This window comes from Thermobia domestica, chromosome 9 (genome assembly GCF_964235325.1).
Source record: "Thermobia domestica chromosome 9, izTheDome1.hap1.1, whole genome shotgun sequence".
NCBI classification, from domain to species: Eukaryota; Metazoa; Arthropoda; class Insecta; order Zygentoma; family Lepismatidae; genus Thermobia; species Thermobia domestica.
In genome coordinates this window covers 201,068,591-201,088,507 of record NC_137462.1, presented here as the reverse complement: position 1 = coordinate 201,088,507, position 19,917 = coordinate 201,068,591, and the positions used below count along the sequence as shown (strand labels likewise).

The following is a 19,917-nucleotide window of genomic DNA, read 5'->3' as shown; positions in this document are numbered from 1 at the left end:
AAGGAATTGCACACATGTCTAGGCTTATAAAAAAGCTCCGCTGAACTCCGCTATTATTATTTCGTATTTTCTCAACTCCTCATCTGAGCAGGCAATATAGCAATATACGGGCTATCCAAATATATTACTGTTTCTTTGTGGGGGGGAGACAATGGCTCAGTGGTAAAGCGCTTACCTCTGGTGAGTGAGGTACCTGGTTCGATTCCCGGCCAAGTAAGAATTTGTGGTGGACAACATCATGTCCGAGGGTTTTATTAGGATACTCCCGTTTCGTCCCACAAATATCATTCCACAAATTCTTCTATCATCATTCACTTGCCTTAATCATACGTCTCCCTTACCCTAACATTAAACTCCCTTAATCATGGGACGTTAAACTCCCTTAATCATGGGAGGTTAAACTCTCTTAATCATGGGACGTTAAACTCTTAATCATGGGACGTTAAACTCTCTTAATCATGGGACGTTAAACTGAAAGATTCCATTTTCATTATCTCTGTAGTTTACCTTTTGTTCTAGGGTTTGGAGAAAGTTCCTTATATTTTTACATGTGTCCAATATAACACTCTAATCTTCTTTATGACTTTCTCAATTCCAATTGTCTCAAGTGCTCCTCTTCAACGTCTTGTGGGCAGTAATGAAAATTTTCCGATTCATAAAAACATACTCCACTTATTCCTACATCGTAGTTTAGCTGTGATATGAGATGGAAAGTTTTCTTCTATATTTTTCCGGAAAATTTTCTGTTCTAAACAAATATCAGTGATCAAGTAACAATTCCCCAGTAATCATAAAATTGATTGACTTCATGTATAGAAATGTTAAAAAGTGAAAGATCGTTTAAAGAATCTGAAAATCTTCATGGATCAGACAATTTTCAGTACTTTGTAGGAACAAGTGAAACAATTTTTCATGAATCGAAAAATTCTCTGTCCTGTATGAAAAAATTGAAAAACTTTTCATGAGTCGGAAAATTTTCATAATTTTGAAGTAAAAAATAAATCGGAAAGTTTAATTGCTCTGTAGAAACAAATGAAAGGAATTTTCATAGATCGGAAAATTTTCATTGCGATGTAGAAACAAGTGGAAAAACTTTTCACAAGCCGGACAATTTTGGATATTATGTATAGTGATGTTAGGTGGAAAAAATTCCACTATATTTAACTGCACATTGAGCTATTAAATTGAATTTCTGTAGAGGAAAGTTAGTTACCAACAAATTATAATTTTCCAATTAGCTTTCGGGAACTGGAAAATTTTCTAATATTTCAAGTTGGGAAGGAAACGTTTACATAGTGTTTCTCTCCCTCTCCCTTTATGTGTGTGTGTGTGTGTGTAAAGTGCAGGAAACATACATGGAGTTCGTAGAGAACAAATATCCCATTCCAATATTTAAAATGTAACAAGAAATCGAAAAGAAACCTTTGTGAATTTATCAAATATTTCAAAAACAGAAAATTCCACTATTTCTTCACATATAGGCCTGCCTATGTAATGAAATAACTACATAAAAGTTCCTTATGAATATTATTTTTGTAACGGAAAATAAGAAGAAATGATTTTATTTTATTCTGTTTAACATTTGTAAATCATAATTTCAATATTGGAATTTTGTATAATCAACATCATAGAGCAGATATTTGTATTGTAAAACTACCATTATTATATATATAAACATGTGTTAGAAATAATAACGATTCGATAGAACAAGTACATATATATAAAAAAAGAAATATATTTTTTATCTCGTAAATTAAAATGAAATTACTTGATGCTTTTAGAACGCAGCGCTAATAGTGCAGCTATTTACGTTTCTTTTATTATTTTATTGGAAGAACAACTACACAAATCAGTTTCCTTATTAGTTATATTTCACTTTCTATTCTGAATGCATATATGAATAAATAAATGTTTATTTCCAGAAAATGGTCAGTATTTGTTTTCATGAGTTACGTAAATTCGAGTTTTGGGTAGTCAATAATTTACAGTAGACACTTTATATTATCTCTACTTATTTATAAATGTTGCAGTATGTAAATATAGAAAAGTATTAAAGCTATGAGAAAACTTCGTCTTACGCGTATTAAAGTGACGAAATATAATTTTGTGAAATCAAAGGTGGATTCTGAGGGAAGAACGCATTGAAGTTTTTGAAACCTTTTTGAAGAAATGAAGAATCGTTAGATTTTCACTTCATGAAACTTTTGTAGACAATATTTATTACCAATAAATTTTATGGCTAAATAACAATGTTGGAATAAGTAGAGGATGTTTTTATGAATTGGAAAATATTCATCACTTTTAATAAATTTAAATTTTAAATCATAGAATGGGATATTTGTACTCTAGGAACTCCATGTATGTTTCCTGCACTTTACACACACACACACTCACACAGACAGACAGAGAGAGAGAGAGAGAGAGAGAGAGAGAAAGAGAGTGAGAGAGTTGAATTGAGTTGATTTTGAGTTTAACGTCCCTTTCAGCAGCGAGGCTATATGAGACGTTACCTACTGATTAACGTGGAATCCGAACCACATGAGCTCCCGCCGGGAATCAAAGCCAGGTCTCCCATGCCAAAGGTGCATATGCTAGCCACTTAGCAACGAAGGAGCTCGTAGAGAGAGAGAGAGAGAGAGAAACACCATATAATTTTTCCTTCCCAACTTGAAATATTAGAAAATGTTCCGGTTCCCGAAAGCTAATTGGAAAATTATAATTTGTTGCTAACTAACTTTACAGGAATTCAATTTTGTAGCTTAATGTGCAGTTAAATATAGTGGAAAATTTTCCACCTAACATCACAATACATAACATCCAAAATTGTCCGGCTTATCCACTTGTTTCTACATCAAATTGAAAATTTTCCGATCTATGAAAATTCCTTTCACTTGTTTCTACTAACTAACTAACTAACTAACTCTATGGCCTATGGAACCCGGAGGTTCAGTGCCGCGTTCACAAAAGCTCTCCACTGACTTCTATCCTTAGCTAATTGGATCCAATTTCTACTTTGTATTCCTATCTCTGCGAGATCCATCTTAATATTATCCTCCCATCTGCGCCTAGGTCTTCCTAATGGTCGTTTTCCTATGGGTCTACCAGTCAAGTCTTTGAAAGCGTTTCTACTTTCTTCCATTCGAGCTACATGACCTGCCCACCTAAGCCTCATAGACTTGACACCCTAACAATGTTGGGTAAACCGTATAAACTATGTAGTTCCTCGTTATGAAGCTTCCGCCATTCCCCATTCTCGTTCCTCTTGGGTCCAAATATTCTTCTCAGGATCCTGTTCTCAAATACTTTCAGTCTATGTTCTTCCCTCAGACTAAGCGACCATGTTTCGCAACCATACAGAACAACAGGCATGATTATCGTTTTATATATTTTAAGCTTCAAATTCCTCGACAGAATTCGCGACGACAAGAGATTTTGAACCGAATAGTAACACGAATTCCCTGCTTTTAGTCGACATTTAATTTCTTCGTGAATATGATTTTCGTCTGTTAATATTGATCCTAAATATTTGAAAGTATCCACTTTATCAAAAGTATTATTTAATATTTTAACGCCTCCACAATTTGCCGTATTACAGTCCCGACGCACTTCCATGTATTTAGTTTTCCCTGCATTTACTTCTAAACCCATGTTCCTGCAAGCGTTTAATAATATCTCTGCATTTATTTCTACTGTTCTCTTATCATCCCCTATTAAATTTACATCATCAGCATATGCCATAACCTGGTGAATGCCGTTCAACTCTAGGCCCTGGTTGCTATCTTTGATTTTCCTTATGGCGTATTCCAGCACAAAATTAAATAATAATGGCGACAACGCATCTCCTTGTTTCAGGCCATTTTCGACGTGGAAGCTCGTGGACAAAAATTTTCCTACCCGGACTTTACAGAGCAATAAAACTTTCCGATTTACTTTTTGCTTCAACATGATTAACATTTTCCGATTCATAAAAAGCTTTTCAATTTTTCCATACAGGACAGACAATTTTTCGATTCATGAAAAATTGTTTCACTTGTTCCTACACAGTACTGAAAATTGTCTGATCCATGAAAATTTTCAGATTCTTTAAACGATCTTTCACTTTTTAACATTTCTGTACATGAATTCAATCAATTTTATGATTACTGGGGAATTGTTACTTGATTACTGATATTTTTTAGAACGGAAAATTTTCGGGAAAAATATAGCGAAAAATTTCCCCCGGAAAATTTTCCACCTCACATTACTACTTGTGGGCCATTCCGATATCCGATATCCTATGTTACATTTGGTATCATTTTCACATTTTGGGCCTTCTGTTGTTTTTTCTTTTTCTTTTTTGAATTAGTTGTTTGTTTTAATTTTTTCTATGTGTTTTCTGTAGGTGTGTTGTCTTTGGTATTGTGATATCTAGTATGTATACTCGTTATTTCTCTTTATTTATTACTACGATTTATTATTATTTCTAGTTGATTCCCGTAAGCTCTCGGCTCGCTTTAGGCTATAGGTTAAAAGCATGATTGATTAACAGTTCCAATTGTTTATATTTAATTTTTTGTATAGTTTTCTAACATGAATTTTTCCCGCCTGTTGATAACGTTACTCATAGACTAAGATGTTTTTGTATTGTAATTAGATCTATCAAAATACTGAATTTTATTGTAGTTGCACTATGAGCTGTTCATAGAAATTAAGAGCATTCTATGTTTTTCTAACTATATCTCTTTCTTGTTCTTTTGCAGATGATGAGCCTAAATTCGGACGTAATGCCACAGTACCGACAAGAGGCCCCCAAGACTCCTCCCCACATTCTCCTCCACTATTGTGCCTTCAAGGCGATTTGGGACTGGATCATTTTATGTCTCACGTTTTACACAGCCATCATGGTCCCTTATAATGTCGCGTTTAAAAACAAGACCTCAGAAGATGTGAGCCTACTCGTGGTCGATTCCATTGTCGACGTCATATTTTTCATCGACATCGTTCTTAATTTTCACACCACGTTTGTTGGTCCTGGGGGCGAAGTGGTCTCCGACCCCAAAGTGATTCGAATGAACTATTTAAAATCCTGGTTTGTCATAGACCTTCTTTCATGTCTGCCTTATGACGTATTCAATGCCTTCGATCACGATGAAGATGTAAGTAGTTGTGGTGGGGAGTATGACGAGAATGTAAGTAACGTTTGAGGTGACGTCATCCCATGATGTCACTTCCCTTTATTTTAATTATATATATACATTATATATATATAAATATGTTATAAACTAACAACTGCCTATTGAAAGTAATGTCTTTACATACTTAAACTGCTGTGAACTAGTGCAGTAATATGCCATTTCACCTATATTCACAACTTCACTATGTTATCTGTTGATGCACCTGTATTCTTATCTACCCAATTATTCTTCGTCTGAATACACAGAAAAATAATGGTTTGGTTAACTTTTATTTTGAATACAAGACACAATTTTGTTTGGTGCAAATAAACATGCTTGGTTAAAATATATCAGAAATATTTTGTAGACCTACATTGAAGGGATACTTGACTATCAGTATATCATAAGTTACTGGGATATAGAACATATATTGTCCACTTCTTCAGTTTATTAAAGCTAAGAATGCTTAAGTAGGTAAATAAGTACAGTATTTTATCTTACGTTAGTATAGGTCACATTGGAATACGGAATAATTAAACCTTTTCGATCTATTTCAAATAAGGATTTAGTCCTTTGGGCTAAATCATTTGTTTAAGCTTCTGTTAATTGAAGGTATGTTCTAAGATCACGTCTTGTTCCTCAATCTGATTCTCTCACGCTTTCGCGAGAAGTCATTTCTTACGAAGAAGCAAAGCTGACTTTAATTGTTGGGTTTTCCTATTAAGTGGAATTTGATTTTCCAGTTTCAAAAAAGTTGCTAAATCAAATAGTATACAATGTTTCTGAACATGCTTAGAAAAGTTCTATTCTGCCCTTGGCATGTGGTGTCTAATAACTTTCGCACTGAAGTATTGTGTTTAGTAATACGCAGAATTTCATCAAGGGAATGTAAGCATTCAATCTCATTCTTTCAGGAGAACCGTGATTAATTTTTTGTTCAAAGGAGGTTTAACTCTGTGTACGCCACTGATTCTGTTTCTTCGATCCCACCAGTTACAAACAATTAACTGAATCCTTCTGAATTAATTCGCCTGTTAACTATGCAGAGTCAACCAGCTGTGATTCCTCTTATATTAATCCAATTCCTATCAAAAATGTGATCATTTCAGTTCAGTGAAGATCTCGTTCTTTTCGAACGAATCATTCTCACTAGTATGTACAAGAAACTGTTAGAATCCAATACTAACATGCATGGTTCAACTTGAGCTCATATATAAAGCGGCAATCAAATTATTGGAAGCCTTCTGGTTCTTTTTACTTTTTTCAAACCAAAGAATGCATGGTCTAGGGAAAGTGATGTAAAGATATATTCGTTATTACCAATGAGGAACAAAACTACACCAACCTATATCTAAAAGACACTCAGTAAATGCTGGCTAGTTTTGTCACAATATGAATTGCTCCCTGTAACATCTATTTTGCTCAGCAATCAGGGAGGGGAAAGTGAAGATATCACGAACTCAAAATATTCTTATATAACAATGCAAAGAATCACTGCTTACTCTTTCATGGATGAAGATCCATGTTGCTGACAATAGGAAACATTAAAATTATCCACCGAGATTATGATCTTTGCGCCAAAATGAAAGATCCGATGTTAGGAAACCGTTACAACACAATAGTTGTGATTATTTGTGATGCAGAACAGTTAGAGCAGAAAATCAAATAGATAGACGCCTTCCACAAATTTGGTCAAAATTCATCAATACGAAAGAAAATATCATATTAAAGAAATACAAGTAAATTTATCCCCTGTAATAAGGCCAGTTTTGAATTATAAAAATCCTACCGTTATTGTTCTTCTATACTACACTTAAAACACAGAAATTGTTGTATTTTAACTTTAATAACTAACTGGTTCATACTAGCTTTGCCATCTCAATAAATTAAAGTAGAGATACAAATCACTTGAACAAAGCAGCATTTATTTAAATATAATAAATGTGTAACAGTTTCGTCAACTAACTGAACATATTGGCTTAAAAATAACAAATGTGTAACAGTTTCGTCAAGTAACTGAACATATTGGCTTAAAAATAATAAATTGTAACAGTTTCATCAACTAACTGAATATATTAGTTTCATCAGACACTGTAACCGCCTGATGAACCCAATATCTTCAGTTAGTTGGCGAAACTGTTATACATTTATTATTTTTAAGCCAATATGTTCAGTTAGTTGACGAAACTGTTACACATTTAGTATTATTAAGCCAATATGTTCAGTTTGTTGACGAAACTGTTACACATTTATTATTTTTAAATAAACCTTACTTTGCTCAATCGTTTGTATTTCTAGTTTAAGTAACTTTTATAATACTAAAATATGATGATTTCTCCTTATCGAAACGAATTACATTTATCTGAAATCATAGTTGTCTTCCATGATTATTACCCAGTTGTTCTCTGTTAGATCCTTCACATCTTTATTTATCTTATCAAGGAGAAGCAAAAAGAAGTACACACGCATACAACCATACAATTTGTTTCCAATAAACCAGTTAAATTGAACAATCATTTGTTCGTGGCAAATAAGCGTGTGATTGATGTTATTTTAACCAAGCATGTTAGTAAGCATCAACAATTTTGTGCTTAATTTAACCAAGACTTTTTTCTGTGTATTACTGTATCTTTTAGAAGCTCTCACTGTTGTTACCACAAAGGAAAGTTCCTCACATATGTATAACGCATATACATATATAACTAAAATTAGTACAATGCTTGCTTCCAGAAATAAAAATAAAAGCATTAACTCAAAAACTGTCTTTCTCTTCTACACTTTGCAAAGCGTAGTATTCAGTTCTTGCTTCTTTGTCTCCACTTTATTATCCTTTTTCTTTTCCTTTACTGCTTATTCGCTATTCTCTTTTACTTTTGTGCTATTCTTACTTGCTACAAGAAAGTATTACGAAGAAAAGAATTCTTATGTTGCTTCGGTTTTGTAATTTTATATAAATGTGTGTGTGTATATAAAATTTTCATTAGAACTTTATTAATACATAATTATTTTTGTTTGGTATTTATTTATTTATCGTGTATATACATGGTGTTTTATTATTTAAAGTTATGTATAGCTTATGTTTAATGTATATAGGTGGAGTTGCGCTTTATGCAAATTTTCGTATGCTATTGTTAGGACAAATAGAGTGTATATTTTGAAAATCGAAAGTCTGAGGCAGCCTTCTACAATATTTATACCATGCTAAAACGTGTTCTTGAGAGTTATTTATGGATATAATATTTAAATTAGTTAATAACTATTGCCGAAAAATAACTGTAAAAAGGTCGTTTACCATTGTTTACACAATTAATTTAATCTTCGACTTCGAAGTAAGCAGTACTACAGTTTTTTGTTATTATTTGTTTGAATTATTAAATAAAGCTCTAAATAATATTATCCAAATATACAAGTGTTATTTCGGTGTAACTCTCACATTAAATTTGTTCATAGAATTTCCTGAATAATGAAATGCCAAACATATAGTGCAAAGAAACTTATCTTAAACTTAGTTTTTAAAGAAATCAAATTATATCTCGAATTAAAGACATTAGCTAAATTAGGTATATATATAGCTAATTAATATTAGTAAGCGAAAATATTAGAAACTTTGTGATCACTCTGATATAAGAACTGAATCAATGTATTACTTCTCGCTTGAACCTTCATGGAAAATATATTTCTAACTTTACAGTATACAGTTAGTGAGTTACGAGTCCATTGATAATATTTGTAAAAACTAATACACTATTAGTAATTATATTGCCATCATGTCTTACAGTACCTCTCGGAATCCAGGCATGTTTCTCACCCTCTAATTGAGGATCGGAACATGTGATTCTTTTAATCGAGGAAAACTGCTAACATAATTTATTATTTACAAAATCTAAGTTTGAAAATTTTACATAAAATTGATGCATACAATATCAGAGTACTTGCGGATAGGGTGGCTCAGTGGTAGAGCGCTCACCTCTGGTGCGAGAGACACCTAGTTCGATACCAAGTCAAGAAGGTTTGTGGAAGACAATATTGTGTCCATGGTTTTTATCGCTTTTTTGAATTTCCTTTAACATTCTCAACCTACCAATTATTTGACCAGCATTCACTTTCACTAATTATCCGTCTCCTTTAGCCTAAAGGTCATTAACGTGTGACGTAAAATAAGAAGAAAGAAAATATCGGAGTATTTGTACTAATATGAAGGCTCTATTCACACGAATTTACATCTAAATACCATCTAATGGCACCGAAATAGAATTATAGCTTACGTTGTGTATTCTTTCTGTCAACTGTACAAAAACAAATTGTAGATAATTGTGAATGTCTGTAGTACCAAAAATCGGAAACAAAACTCTAGTGCTTAGCATCAATAGCGTGTTTGAAAATCAGGGAGGGATCGTATTGGAGTACTAAAGCTGTCATTTGTTTTGTATCTTTCTTTGTCCTACCAAATCGAATAGTGTAACAATTTGTAGTGATGGTGATACATACGACATACTGGAAAAAAACATTTTAAAATTTTTTGTCGAAGAAAAGAAAGAACGAGATTGATTTTCTGAACAAACAAATGCCCGTCAGAATGAAGAACAAAAGCAGTTTGATGAGTCTGGCTTTGCAATGCGAGTAGTTGTTCCTGGGAGATTCCTGTGCATTCTATTCTGCAGTGTAAATGTGTCTGAAAATGCAAGGAAGAAGATTTTCGTCTGCTATCTTTAACGTTGTCATGACAACCAGTTGTCGTCACGCCTTGCGAAAAAGCATTGCGGAAGCCTCTCTTCCTTTGCTTCTGGTTTTGGCTTTAGTCAAACAACAACATTCAGCCAAAGTAGTTAAAAAGTTTTGTTTCGAAACGCGAAGTATGTATTATTGTCTAACGAGCAATTTATCGTCACTAGCAACTTTCACATTTATGTCCTATTGTTTTGCACGACAATAAAAACGAAAATTTATCACAAAATATGGCAGAACTTAAAAGTTCGTCAGCTACAGTAGAGTAAAACAAGAATACAGCTGAGTTAATATAAGAAAATCAAATATTTTCAATTTTAATATTTGTAAAAGGGTGGCCAAATTTTGGCCATAACTCGGGAAAAGTTTCGTTAAGTTTTATAGATGCGACGTTGCACTTGCAAATATCCTTTGAATGCATAATATTAAGTGATTTATTTAAATTGTATCTTGTATATGTATATTATAAAACAAAAATTTACGAATTTACACGTTTCATTGTCTAACATATGTATATCTTCAACTGATACTCCTAAACTAAGTATTTTGCCTAACTTCTTGTGCAAATTGTAAGAACTCTTTACAACTATAATCAAATTAAGTAATAACACTGAATTATTTGCAGTCACCATTGATTCAACTTTATTGTTCATCAGTTACAAAGCTTTATCCGCGCACCATCAAGCCATGAATACTTAGTACAAAATCAAAATTAAAGTTTGATTCATTAATTTATTTGTTTCTTATATCACTCAAAATATTTATGAAGCAGATTAAATCTGTAGTTTACATTGGAATGTTTCTGGTAGATAAGAATATAATTTTAAATTTTCAATTAAAAAGCTCATTCAAGAAGGGATAACATTTTCAAGAAATATAATGAATCTAAGATCTTCTGATGTAGAAAAGCACCTCAATTTTGGAAAAATTACCTACAAGCTATTCTGGGATAATTAATTTGGAGGTTAGATAAATATTTCCACGGAATTCAGTGAATATATCATTTTGGGTGCCAGAAAGTTATTAAAACAACAAAATAAAATGCATTTATCTTTATATTCAGACCCATCGTCGAGAAAAGTTTAGTCTTTAAGATATCCTGAATGCTAAAGAATGGGCAATTAGGATCAAGTTATTGCTGACTCCGAACGAGATTAATCTTTCAGACATTTTGAGTCTCTAAAATACAGATGTTAGTATTAAATAGTTCCAGTTGTCAAGTATAGCTTAGTCCTTAAGGTATTCTAAGTTATTAAATTATTTGGCCATTAATATCAAAATAACTTCTCTTATTGTGCAGAGCTTAGTCTTTTAAATATTCTAAATATTAAAAGAATAGGCCATTACGATCAGATAATTTCTGTATTCTAAGGTAAATTATGTCTAATGAAATATGTATTCATTACTTAACCTAGTCATTTCCTAGGATCCAACCTTAGTATTGGATTTAGGTAGTAGGTATAAAAATGATATAAATGTAATATTCTGTGTGACTATAAAATTGGATGAAATTTTGAGAAAATACAATCAATGACCAGAGTTTATTTTGAAGATTTATTTCAAAGAACGATAATAAAAAATAATTACCGAAATATTAAGTTTAAATCTATTCTGCCTTCACATATAATTAATGGTAATATAGTCTTATTGATTTTCTTTAATTATCACTTGTAATAATTAATAATAAGCATAAAACCTGATTCAGTGTTTTAGATAATAATAATGTATTGTAGTTTTTTACAATATAAACTTCAATTATGATCTTCCTGAATATTTTGTTTTTTTTTTTAAACTTGTTTTGAAATCACTTTCTGCTAATCACAATTCTGCGAGCATCTTTTAAGTTGTTCCCACTGGCCTTCACACATTATTTTATTTAAGTTTCTCAACATGCTTTCAGTTTGTTTTCTCTAATCTAACAATTGCAACACACTAAAAAAACATAAACGCACTTTCTCCTTCTTTTCTCATTGCAAGATATATTGAAGGTAACACATGTACAAAAATAATTAATTTTCTGTTTACAACTAACTTTAGAAAAAAATACTGCCAAAACTCACATGCAAAAGGATAGTGCAATTATGCATGTGTTAAGTTTAATATAGATAAGATAATGTAAAAGTAGAAAATATGGCTACATTAGACAGTAAACAAACTAAAAGATTAGATTTATTAAAACATTTGTAAATTAATGCTCAAATCTAAACTTATTTCAGAAATTAGAATAGTTTATGTTGTATTTAGAATATTATCTTAATGATGTTATTGTCTTAAAATTCTAACACAGTATGAGTAGTATGCCTTGTATTATAATTGTGTTCAATCAATGAAGAGTGATTCAACTATTTTATTCATTACTGTTAATATACACAAATTTAGTGTCTTGACAATAAGTCAGAATGCCCAAATTAGGATATGATTACGTACAGTATTATAAGAACTATTTAACTGCTGATATTTTAAGTGAACAAATTATTCAATAAAAGAACACATAAAACTGCTGTGGCTCTTTACCAAGACTTTTTAAACTCATGTACTACCCGTTAATCACATGTGTTATCGTTTGAGATTGAATACGCAACTGAAAGTAATCAACTTCGTTAATGTTAAACAAGAACATATTTCTTTATTAAAATAAAATGGTAGGAAAATGATGATGATGATTTATTTAACATTATTAAAAATGTTATTTGCAGCGGACGTATCGGAATATTCACATAAATGTACACTACTGCAAGCCAGCTTTAGATCATGTTTGAAATGATATAGTAGAAAATGTGGAAAAAATATGTTGTAGTAATACCAAACAAAAACAGATAGAAAAAGCTTCTATTTCTGGTATTCATTATATGTGAACTTATTAAAAATATTCATCGATTTTAAATATCGATACACAAGGAAATAGGAAACAGAATAAACATACATGTAAAACTAGCAAAAGATATCTCTGATAATTAACACATTTTATGGGTATATATAGTTGGACATTAATTAGATTCTACATCTTTGTCATTAATTACTCTTCTGGAGTTTCTATGAATACACAAAACAAAAACATGTCAATGAAGACCTAAATCTACAATACCTGGTAGTACATAATTTTCTTCTTTAACGTACCAATATGTATATTTTCACTTCTTTGTGTCCAAACAAATCCCAGTAGCGCAATTGTACACTTAAACGGCATGTACAGTGACAAAATTGATTAAAATGATTAAAAAGTTTTAAAACTCTGTAATATAAGAGTAACAATACTTACAGTCTATTTGGGTAGATCCCCTTTGAAATAGACTCATGCTGACTAAACACAGACACTTGGACTGTTTTCACTTTTGAAAGGATTGCTGGAATTCTCCTTCTTTGGATCCTTAAAAATTTTATCAGTATTTGCCTGAATAACTGTGAGTGGCACTTTCAATTTCGGAAACAGATAGAAGTCGGCAGGCGCCAAATCTGGAAAATAATGAATTGGAATAGTACCGAACTTAGAAATTTAACCAAATGTTTAGTAATTGAGAAGCCACTATCTCTAGAAATATTATTGTGATGCAAAATTTAAATTTTGGCATGCGCAAGTGCCATAGTCTTGTGCCACGCCTTTTAACAAAAGCGTGAGAAGAATTGTAACTATCTCGCCATTGGTTTAGTGGCTAGTCCACGTGCCTTTGGTGTACGTGATCCTGGGTTCTATTCCCAGTAGAAGAGTACAAAAAATTAATTTTACTATTATTTATTTTTATTAATCATCCGTCTTCTTCAGTCCAAAGGGCGTAACTGTGGGATGTTAAAAAAACTATAAAGTATAATTGGTTAATTATGTGCCTTGTTGGGCCGTGTTCATATTGTGCAGTTGGGGTGTAGCAATAATAATAAAAGACATACAATATAGTCTTCACATTCGAACAACTTTGTCTTGCTTTTGTATGTTGCACTGAAGCTGGGCCTATCCGCTGATAATCCGGTTCTTCTATTTTCAAGACTAATTTTCCCGTTTTAAACCAGAGTTAAATCCACACACGTGCTCTCATTTTCCTTCCATTATCATAATTATGCAGATCTGCCAACAACGAGTCACATCTTCTTACTCAACGGGGGTATATAGCTACACTTTAAGTAATTAACATTCTTTATTACTTCAAGACGATTGTCGATCTAATAATAAAATAATTTGTAGTCAAGATTTGTTTCTGATTCTCATTTAAATATTTAGTTAGATCAACTTCGTATGTCTAATGTGAAAAAGGCAAGTTAGATGTGTGCAAAAACAATAAAGAACTTCTAATAAGATGTAACTTTAAAGTTTAAAATTGACATGGGAATGGGCATATTCAGTAGCCTCAACGCATTCTCAGAACTTATATAATAATAATAATAATAATAATAATAATAATAATAATAATAATAATAATAATAATAATAATAATAATAATAATAATAATAATAATAATAATAAATCATTAAGAAATACATATTCAAAGTTAAATTTTATGTTGAAAATGTTCTCTACAAAGTTCAAATACAGTATGTTAATTTTTGAACTCAACATGAAAATATAATATTTTGTAGTTTTAGTACCTGGGTTCAGAAATATCGTTCGATTACTAATGTCCCTTAAAGCTAATGAAAATAATAACGTGCGAATGCTGAACAGAAATAATTAAAATTTAATTTTATTAGTATTATACGTAGTTGGCCACTAATGGCCTCGTGTAATTTACAGATGACAACAAGAATTACGTATTAAGAAAAATAAAGGAATATCATACCTAAAAAGATATCTTTGTGATTTAAGCGTAAAATGTTTTTATTGACAAATATAATCTTTGATTACAGTCTTTTCTTTATGGCAAATATATATTTAAAAGTGTTAAGAACATTATTTTGTAACATTATACAAATTTAAATTATTAGACACGCATTGCACACACATTGAATACACATTGAATATACACACTTTACACTATTAAATACTTATATAAGTAAATGTTGAAAACATCTGTAACAATACAAAGTAAGATTTGAAAAAAAAAACGTAATTACTAATAAATTCTGAATGATTAATTTATAAACACAGCAAAATGATTTTTAAAATGTTAAGCTCAAAAGAAAATTGTTCAGTATTAATTTATACATAGTCTTAAATCTACATAAAATTTAGATAAATACTCCAATCTAATAATTTTATTAGCTATTTTCTCTTTTCTAAGCAATTCTAGAATTAAAACAATGAACGCTCGTTTCTGTTTGAAAAAATTATTTATGATAAAATTAATTTTCACATTGTATGTGGATACGGTATGCAATTTCAAGTACAAATTTTGCATCTACTGTAGTGTACATGAAATGCTGAAAACAATCATGTAAAATAGATTTATGTTATGATTTATCTGTTTATTGATCTGCGGCTTTTTCTTTAGAATTAAACTGTGATGGATAATTTGTATCATTTACCAGTTACATTTACTCAAGTAATGTAGTAAAACAATAATTTGCACAAAGTACACTTAGGTTCATTGTAATATATGCAAAACACTTAATTCATACATAAAGTAGAACATATATTTGTCTTATAATTAAACCAATAATAATTATTAATAACAAGTATATAATACACAAAATATTCGTAGTGTACATTAGTCTCTCGTGATCGTTTTGTAAAGAAATTCATACTAGTTGCGTGTTGTTTATGTCTCATTGTTCTTGTTCTTGTTGCTAATGTGGCATTGTTTGTGACGAGTTATTTATTTGTTTCTGTCGTGCTGCTTTGGAAAACTAAGTTATTTGAAGATGAAAGACAGTAGATATGTTGTTACTTACAGTATATAAACATAACAAAAATAAACCATGCTAATAATATATGTATAAAAATAATTTGAACGTAAACTATCACAGCATACCTAAGAATAGGGGGATAATATCGATTAACAAATGAATGTCTACGAAAGCGGAAGTGACATCATAATAACGAACGTTGCTTGCAGTCTCGCTCTAACTGTCTCCTGTGATCAATAAATGGGTTTGTTATAAACATTCTTTTTAGTTTTTTTCTTCTTGGAAACTTCGTGAATTATTATAAATGTTATATACATTAGTTTTTTTTCTTAAATTATCCATTGACATATTTTCTACTAATAAATGGATGTAGTGCAAAAGCTATATAGTTTGCTGCCTTTTTTAGATGCTGAGTATGCTAACGGATTATGAAAAATTCTAATAGAATTTTATTAGTTATATACGTAGATTTGTAGTGAAAATTAGATATGCCTGAAAATTAGATTCTAAGATGATGTAGTTTAGTTTCTTGTAGCTAGTTAAGAAAATTTATTATAAATTAATTAAAATGTTCATTTATGTCTTGTTTTTCAGGTCAAAAATGTGTTCGCTCTATGCTATAAGGATTATGTATGATTACAAAATATAAGTAAAACCATTTATATATTGTATTTATTCAACACGTATATTGTAACATGCTACAAAGTATTGCAAAACCCTATAAGTAAGAGTGTTTTCAACCTGAAAACATTGAAACATCTAAACCTGAAAATTTATTTTTCACTTGAAGATAAACTTTAACCATATCTTGGTGACTTTTTAAATAAGTTTTCACGTAAAAATTAAATAAAATTTAATATGTATTCCATATTCATGCAGAATACACATTTAGTTTCACTATTTGAAAGCTAAAATTAGCTTTATCAATTTAAACGTCTGTTACTTCCAAAGGTGTTCACTTTTCAATGAAGAAATATCTTGTATGTTTGATTATAATTAACAGTAGGAAAGTGACAGTTGGATTTCCGACTAGGCAAACCAGGCAAGCTGACTAGAGGCGCAGAACTCAGATGGGCCGCAAAGAAAGAAAAATCTGCATTTGGAACAATTCATTTTTCTAAATTATTATAGTAACGTTTTACGTTTTATTTTGTTTGATACATTTGAATATAACTCTAAAATATCAAACTACTGAACCCAAAGATACCATTATATGCTAAAAGCAGCTTGTAGAAGCAACAGAAGCAAAACTGTCAAAGATATGCTGGAAGGATTTCATTAGTGGACAGTTTATCACGGGGTAGGTGTAGTGGCGGGCGAGAAGTCTCCGGCTATAAATTACTTTGAACCACAAGTTGCGAAAATCCGCCATTGAGGAAGACATGATATTATTATCAGCCCTGATCAGTTACAATGAACTTGTCAGTGTATTTAATAGGCAAGAAAGAAAAGAGATTAATGTTTAAACTTCTATCCCTTTATAGATGCCCATAATTACTATTTTGTTATCACTTGTCCAACAAAGATTTCAACTGTGGTTGTCGTTCAAAATCTGTGAATAATTCATTTAGTTAAATGAATACCGAAATCAAGAATGAACTCAATTAGAATTCGAGAATTATTGATTAGTTTTGAATTTGATGTCCTTTTTGACACTGAGCTATATGAGATGTGGAGACCTAAATCATAACGTGGATTACAAATGGTCTTAATTCCTTAATAGTTTTCAACAGGCCGTGTGAATCTGTGGTGGACCACATCGTGTATGGGAGTCTTCTCGTGGTTGTTCCGTTAACTATTACATTCTAATTCCACCTATCTAATTCCATCTTCTTTAGCCCAAAAAAGCATAACTCAGGATCGTGGATTTCTTTTCATTTCACAAATTTCTCTGGAACAAGCTACCATGGCTATAATTATGAAATGTACAATATTTTATACTTACACTCTTTTTTGTTAACTTTGAGGACTTTAAAGAGCTAATAGTGTCTATATGGTTAACACATGCGCCCTTTGACTTGGAAGACCTAGTTAAGATTCCCATGGGAGTTTCATGTTATTTGAGCTTCACGTTCTCGTATAGTCTTTCATATAGTCTATGGTCAACATAGTCTTTGTGCTGAAAGGAAAACTAAATTCCAAAACAATTATATAATCAACAACTTCAAACAAAGCATAGTTTTCGTAACTCAGTCACATATCAATTATTTTAAATAAATATAAAAAGTATGTCTCAGAAACACCAATTTCTTTTACATTGTAACATATAATTATAATGAACAGGTCCGAATTCACAAACTATGGTACAAGATCAGCCCATAAAATGTTAGGAGCCACAGGATTTTAACAACAAAATTCGCTGATTAATTAAAACGTTCTATCACTGATAATAGCATGTTTTGAAAAACATTTAATTAAACAAAAATAAGAACGAAAGTACTATGCTTTGAAATTAATTAACATCACTACAGTATGACAATCTAAAATATCTAGTTTTGTTTAATAAAGGAAATTTTAAGATGGATCACCACCCGGAAGTCAGTACATATATTAGCTCATTCCCTTAACTGCTGCGTAATGAAACGTTACATGTTATAAATATTGTACTATAAGATATAGTACTGTTTCAGCTACAGCATAAGGTTGTGTCTCTTGATATCGAAAAATGTAACAAATAAAGGAAAATATTTGATTCGTTTTACAATGAGCACACAAGATGACACTTGCTGTAAGATCTTACAAGAAGTGCTCAGTTTTACGAAATGTTTATTTGTATGTGTAAAGTATTTTAAAGTAACTATCATATTACGAAATACATATATTGTTTGACCGTTTTTCGTGTTAAGTTTCATATGTTATTTAAATATTAAATTACATTTAAGGACATACATTTTGAGACGAAACTTGCACAGAACGCCATAATGCGTTGTTGCCGAATTTTACGTTTACTGTAGTAGTCACAATAAGAAAATTCCTGGATTCTAGAGTTGCAGTTCGAGAAGAGAAATCGCGGTAAGGGTCGAAAAATAATTTCTCCACTAAGTATCTAAGCAGAATTACATGATTAGTCCCTTTATTATCTGGCATTAGTAAACACTCGACACTATCTGGCAATGTCGCACTATTCAAACAGCGTTTAGTATAGCACCGAGAACATCTAGTGATTCGCCTTAAAACGAGAAGAAGCATGTTAGAAATAAAACATGGTATTTCCAGAATTTCCCAGCTTAGCTGATGGTTGCTTCGACAATGTTTGTCAGTGAAAAATTATTATAGTAAATGATTTTCAAAAAAATTGAAACACTATTCCTACTGTTAATTATTATTATTATTATTATTATTATTGTTATTATTATTATTATTATTATTATTATTATTATTATTATTATTATTATTATTATTATTATTATTATTATTATTATTATTATTATTATTCGTTATTAGATATAGTGATATTAAATTATTCCGAAAAAGTGTTGGCGAAAACGATTGACTCTTAGACAATTTAGACAATAACTTTGATTGTATATATTATTAATACGTGAGCAGAGTAAATACGGTGCTCCTCGGTGCTGACGTCCCCATTAAATTTTAATCAATCCATTGAAAAAACGAATAAAGTAATAAAATCCTTATAGCAAAGAGCATGTTTCAAGTTTTATATTAATCGTCCATATTATTAATCATATACAGTATGTTTCATACATAGCCTTTCCCTTCCAAATAAGTTTCTGCCCTGATATAAAACAGTACAAAATACAAAATTAACTTATAGTAGTCCATATAATGAACTTTGAACTGCATCTAATGCTCAAAGATTATCTGCATTAATCACAATGTTTGCATATTGTTGTAGAAATAATTTCTTGCAGCAAGGAATAAATCATTATTAACTCGTACTTTCTCCCAATAAATGCGTCTATTAATAAACACAACGAAATTTAAGAAAAGATTTCTATGGATTCTCTCAATGATCTCTAAATAATCAGAAAGATAAAAGCAGTGTTCCTTCCAGACATGTTTTTTGGGAAGCACTGCTCCCCCGGAGCTCTGAGAGTGCCCCTCCGGAGGAGACCAAAATAATAGGTCTTTAATATAATAATAAATAGAAAAATACCAGAAGTACCCACCGGAATACTAAGTGTGTGCCCCTCCGGAACACTTTTTTCTGAAAGAACGACTGGATAAAAGTCAACATTAAAAGCTGATATTACGGAGAAAAATCTATCAAGTATAGTAGCGATTTTTTTTTTCTATGTGAATTTTC

General features: G+C 31.0%; 1 protein-coding gene across 1 annotated transcript in view; it reads left to right on the top strand.

The window, feature by feature from the left end:
• eag (potassium voltage-gated channel protein ether a go-go) overlaps window positions 1-19,917 on the top strand; it is a 750,678-nt gene that overhangs the window by 676,436 nt on the left and 54,325 nt on the right. The window contains exon 8 of the mRNA XM_081725716.1: window positions 4,740-5,135. Coding sequence (XP_081581842.1) covers window positions 4,740-5,135 — 396 coding nt within the window. The remainder of the gene's footprint in view (window positions 1-4,739; window positions 5,136-19,917) is intronic.